At 36.8% G+C, this 5285-nt stretch overlaps 1 protein-coding gene across 1 annotated transcript in view; it reads left to right on the top strand.

Moving 5' to 3' along the window:
* Positions 1–5285, top strand: part of MMS22L (MMS22-like, DNA repair protein) — a 131946-nt gene that overhangs the window by 100906 nt on the left and 25755 nt on the right. Inside the window, exons 17-19 of the mRNA XM_009320166.1 lie at positions 1802–1944; positions 2701–2843; positions 3002–3161. Coding sequence (XP_009318441.1) covers positions 1802–1944; positions 2701–2843; positions 3002–3161 — 446 coding nt within the window. The remainder of the gene's footprint in view (positions 1–1801; positions 1945–2700; positions 2844–3001; positions 3162–5285) is intronic.

The raw sequence follows: 5285 nt of genomic DNA, 5'->3' as shown, positions 1-5285 counted from the left end.
GGGGACTGGCTGGGCATCGGTCGGCAGGTGGTGAGCAATTGCATTGTGCATCACTTGTTTTGTATATTCTTTTATCATTATTATAATTATTATTATTTTCCCTTCCTTTTCTGTCCTATTAAACTGTCTCTATCTCAACCCACGGATTTTACTTTTTTTTCCCTGATTCTCTCCCCCATCCCACTGCGGGGGGGCGGGGGGGGCAGAGAGTGAGCGAATGGCTGTGTGATGTTTAGCTGCCTGCTGGGTTAGACCACAACACCTACCTACCAGCAAGCAAGAGAAACAAGAGTGAGACTACAGCAGAAAATGTTTTTGTGAGCCTTTGGGGCCAAGTAGACTAGCTGTGTACATCAAGATTACATAAGGCTGGAATTTTTTGTTGTTTATACATTACTGCAAAGAGCATTAAGTCCATAGGCATCCTGTTTTTTTCTCTTTTGGTACTGGAATTTAATTATTTTTTATGTTTTATTTGCTTGCATTTGTTCTCCTTATTTATTTTGTCAATAGTACTTCAGCAGGGATGTTCAGACAAAATATACCGTTGTCATTGGTTTTAACTGAATGAAATAGGAAAAAAAAGGTTATTAATGTTGTTCAGTGAGAAACAGAATCCAGTTTGGTCTCCATCTGGACCTGTGTTGACTTTCTGTTGCAAGCATGAGTAAAATTTCAGTGGAAAATAAGTAGATTTATATGTACATATATCAAGAAAAGAGTACAAGCATTTTTCATTAAAGTCAAAGCACCTAGGACTGACCAGGGAGGAAATCTCTCAAACAAAATGGTGTAACGATTTTCAAGAAGTTTCACTGACCTGAAGCACACACGGAGCTCATCCAATAGGAATTGCAAACAGGGTGAAGAACAGACCCACTGTCCGTTAGCAAGGGGTTTCTGCAGAATTAATGATGCGGGGCCAGTATGTTTGGGAAAAAGTGACTACAGCAGCTACTCACGGTGGTAAGGCAAGTAAAAACTTTGGGAATACTGAGCCCTCGAGTACAGGGATTGTGCATTGAGTGTTGATGGTGCCATTGACTCCGGCCTGACACCTGGCTGGTAGAACAGTAGCGAGTGTTTGATTGACAATATATACAGCAAGTCTGCTCTGTCTGTGAATGTATATACTTGTGTGTGTATACATACATAAACACATACATTTGTAAGTGTACATCAAGTATAGCGGTTTCCTTTGTCATCTCCAAGCTGCCCTTTTATGTTTCCCTTTTCAATCTGTTTCTAACATGACATACCTTTATTTGCTAAAGCAGACCTTCTCTTCTCCACCGTTTATGTAGCTAGGACTAAGCAGACTTCAGAGTAGCGTGGGGCACCTGAGCTAGCTTTATATGAAAGGCTGGGGTAGCTTGAGCAGTGTCAATATGAAGTTCCAGGTTGATTCAGATAAACTATTCCCAGCGTTGTACATTGGCAATTTAGATAGTAGTCAAATTATCCATTGTTAGAATAAGGCATTTCCCATTGTGTGAATTTTTCTCCCTCTGTCTTGTTTTATGTAGAGAAAACATATGTATGTGTGTATATATGCTTTTATACTACTATGTGTGGCATTACCAAATTTATCATGTTCTCTGTATTTAGGCGTCAGGATATTGTGAGCAAATTCTGTAGAGTACACAAAAGGAATGCCAGTTGGCCTTTCTGTTACTTCATTTCTAATTGTTTCTGTGCACTGTTTCTATATGCCTACAGCCAAATGAGACGCTCTGCCACCTTTTTGCATACTTTTATTAGATCTCTTTACCTTTTTCTTCTTCTTTTTCTACCTATGCAGCGCACTGTGTGAAGCTTTTTCTAGTATGGGATATACATCCTATGAAGCTTTGACGGTACGTTCTTGGTTTCGATGCGTTTTGCAAATGTTCATAGATCAAAGGACTGGTATGCTAGCCAAGACAGATGCTGAGCGAACAGTTGGTAAGTGTTCACATTTCCCTAATGTTTGCAGTAATGATTCTATATTGCAAAACTGGCAAACATTTTCAGCTAATTACAAAATGTATTTTTGTTTGTATTCCTTTACTTTTACCTAATTACAAAATGTGTTTCTTTACGCTGCTTGTGCTATTTATTGATAGTTTGCCTGCTCTGCATATGACAAATTTATCACAAAGATAAAAGAGCTTGTTTCCTTGGAAGCAAAGAACAAAAACTTGCTCCCAAGGAGACAAGCTATTTTTCCCCCATGGAGAAACTGCTCTGAAAAAAGTGAAAATCTGAAGTAAATAGTCAGAAATCATGCTGTGAATGCCCTAAAAGAAAAAAAGGAAAAAAAATCCAGTTGCAAGTAATTCTTCCCTTTCCTATATTGGATATTTTGCTTTCTTAGAGCAATACTCATCACTTCTATAAAACACTGCAGTTCTGATTATTTGTAGAACACATCTTGTAGCGATTATTTTTCACGCACATTTTGTAGATTTTGAAGAAAACCATCAGTAAAATTAAAGACTTGGTTATCCATACTTAAAACTCCTCATTCTCGTACATTTGTATTAGAAACATAACTAGTTTAGACACACATTCTTTGTCTAGAGAGATGCGGTCGGTTGCAGAGTCCTTGTATTTTAGACACTTTAAAATCATGTTTCATTTTATGATTTTGGGGCTAAAGTAAATCGAAAAGCATAACTGTATACTATATTTAGTGCTGTGCTCTCTTGTAACAAACAGGGAAAGCCTATATGGAGCAGCTGACTGAAATGACAAGACTGGTTTTTAAACTCTCAGAAGTAGAAAACATTCTTTCAAAGGCTCATGTTGAAGAGTCAGTTTTCAAGCAAGACCCTAAAAATGCTCTTGTCCAATTCATTAAGGTACTGTATATCTCTGTGTTAGCTTCATAGGACAATTTTAGAGAAAAGGAATTATGCATCAGATTTTGTTTGGTGTATGAAAAGAAATTACTCGCACAAACCTCCTAAGAGACTTAGTAAGTTTATTTATATTTATTTCAATGTTTCTGTTTTCTCAGGCTGTTGGCAGAACTTACAGTGGCCTTCAGACACTCCCTGAGAAATCTGCCATGGTAGCAAAGACTCTGGAGTATTTAGGTGATGTATTAAAGTATGTAAAACCTTATCTGAAGGTAAAAGGACCTCCAGAAGGTCTGCAGCTTACATATTGGATCATAGGTAATTCTTTTGCAACCTCTTTTCTTTTAGGAAATAGTTTTAAGAAATCAGTAAAATGTGATTTTTAATACTTTTTTTTTTTCCCCCTCTCTACTGTTCGTCTTAATGGTTTAAAAAAGCAAAGTCACCAAGACGTTACAGTTAGATATTTAGTTTTCTTCCACTGATTTTCTTTGGTTTTTATCCTGATGTCTAACCTCCTTGTGTTTGGGTTTTTTTTTTAATTACCCCTGCATATCAGTGTTTTCAGAAGTAAGATGTTTTCATGTCTTTTACCACTGAAAACCACCTGTTTTACCTAAACAAAACCAGAAACAGTGACTAGCTGGTGAAGCAGTGTTACGACATGCTACATTGTATTTACTGGAGTTAGTGGACAGGTCGGCTTAGGAATATAACTTGCTTCCTTTTAGAACCACTCCTTTTACACACACTCTGTGCTTTATTAAAGCTCAAATTCTAGTTTTTGTTCATGAAAGTGTAGAACCACTGATAGGATGGAAAAGTGCTGTTTATTATGAATGAATGTGCCAGTCTGACCCACTTACCTTTAAAAATAGGGTAAACCTCTTACGTCTTTTAAAGACAAAGGTAATGATTTGCACATACACGCAGTCTACATCATGATTATAAGGACTACAGTGAAAAACGTGACCACGATGCAGAAGGTGCATCAAATGTAATGGAATATGAATTTTGTAAAATACTTTACCTTTCTATTGCAAGATCTGCATATTTTATCATACAAGACATATGTCAAATTAAATGGTTTTAGATATCCAGATGTTGGGCTGGAGCCTTGTAAAGTAATTTTAGATTGGTATTTTCCTTTTTGTTCTTTGCAGTAGGAAATGATTAATCTTCAGTCATGCTGTTGTGTGAGAGAAATTGTCCTTTCTTTTTAGTTAAGAAAACATAAAAAAGGTTTAAAAGAAAAAAATATTTACGTGTATTTCAATCACTTCTTCACATTCTGTGGGCTTGTTAAATTATAAGGACAAAGCAAGAAACTTAACAAATCTAAACACCTCCTGTCTGTGGTCAGATTGTCTTCTACTGTCCCATACATCACAGCAGTGATGACACAAGGAGTACTTTCAGCTGGAATAAGCATGTTTCCTTCAAAACAGGAAGCTTAGACAACATTATTAGAAGTATTGTTAAGTGATCATTCTCTTTCTCTATGATTGATCATTGTGTTTTCTTTCACTCCACAAGATTAATGTTGTTTTGCGTTGTTTTTAGAGATGATAATGGATGACTTTTTATAGATTAATAATATCTTGTAACAGCCTACTTTTGATCTTTCATTATTTTCAAAGTCTTAAACATATTTTCTTGGGATAGTCCTGTATTTTCAGCCCAGCAAACTTTTTCTTGTTTCTAATTAAATATACAGTTAAGAATGTCTGTGGGAACTACTATGTAGCAATCTTGTTTTATTTAATCTGTATTTTGAGTATCAACACTCATGAGTATAGAGTTATTTTCTGAAGAAAAATTACACCTCACCTGCAATAAAGATGTTTCTCAAAGTTAGGGTATTTACACATCAACACCTTTTTACTTTTTTTTTTTTTTTTTGCAACTCAAAAGGAAGATCTTAAAACTGGCTCAAAGCTGAGCGAGTGATACGTTAATGTGTTGAAAACAAGAAAGATGTTCTCTGAGGCTCTCACTTTGTGAACTGAGAGCCCACAAAGATCTGGCGAGACCATGCTGGTTTAATGGAGTTGGCTGCCCCTCATTCTTTTTAATCTGCTGAATTAGATGCATTAAATACAATTTGAAAGATATTTAATGTTTTCCTAACATTGAATTGCTGTGTGAGTATTTGCTGATGTGGCCACAGTGGTGTTAGTTAAATGTGAAGGTGTCATCTATCTGGACCTCTGTAAGGCCTTTGACACGGTCCCCCACAACATCCTTCTCTCTAAACTGGAGAGGTATGGATTTGATGGGTGGACTGTCCGGTGGGTGAGGAATTGGTTAGATGGTCGCATCCAGAGGGTAGTGGTCAACGGCTCAATCTCCAGATGGAGATTGGTGACAAGTGGCGTCCCACAGGGGTCTGTATTGGGACCGGTACTGTTTAATATCTTCATCAGTGACATAGACAGTGGG

Source organism: Pygoscelis adeliae, unplaced genomic scaffold (assembly GCF_000699105.1).
Source record: "Pygoscelis adeliae isolate BGI_AS28 unplaced genomic scaffold, ASM69910v1 Scaffold41, whole genome shotgun sequence".
In the NCBI taxonomy this organism is placed as follows: Eukaryota; Metazoa; Chordata; class Aves; order Sphenisciformes; family Spheniscidae; genus Pygoscelis; species Pygoscelis adeliae.
Note: the sequence above shows the minus strand (reverse complement) of the source record. Positions and strands in the feature narration are given on the sequence as shown.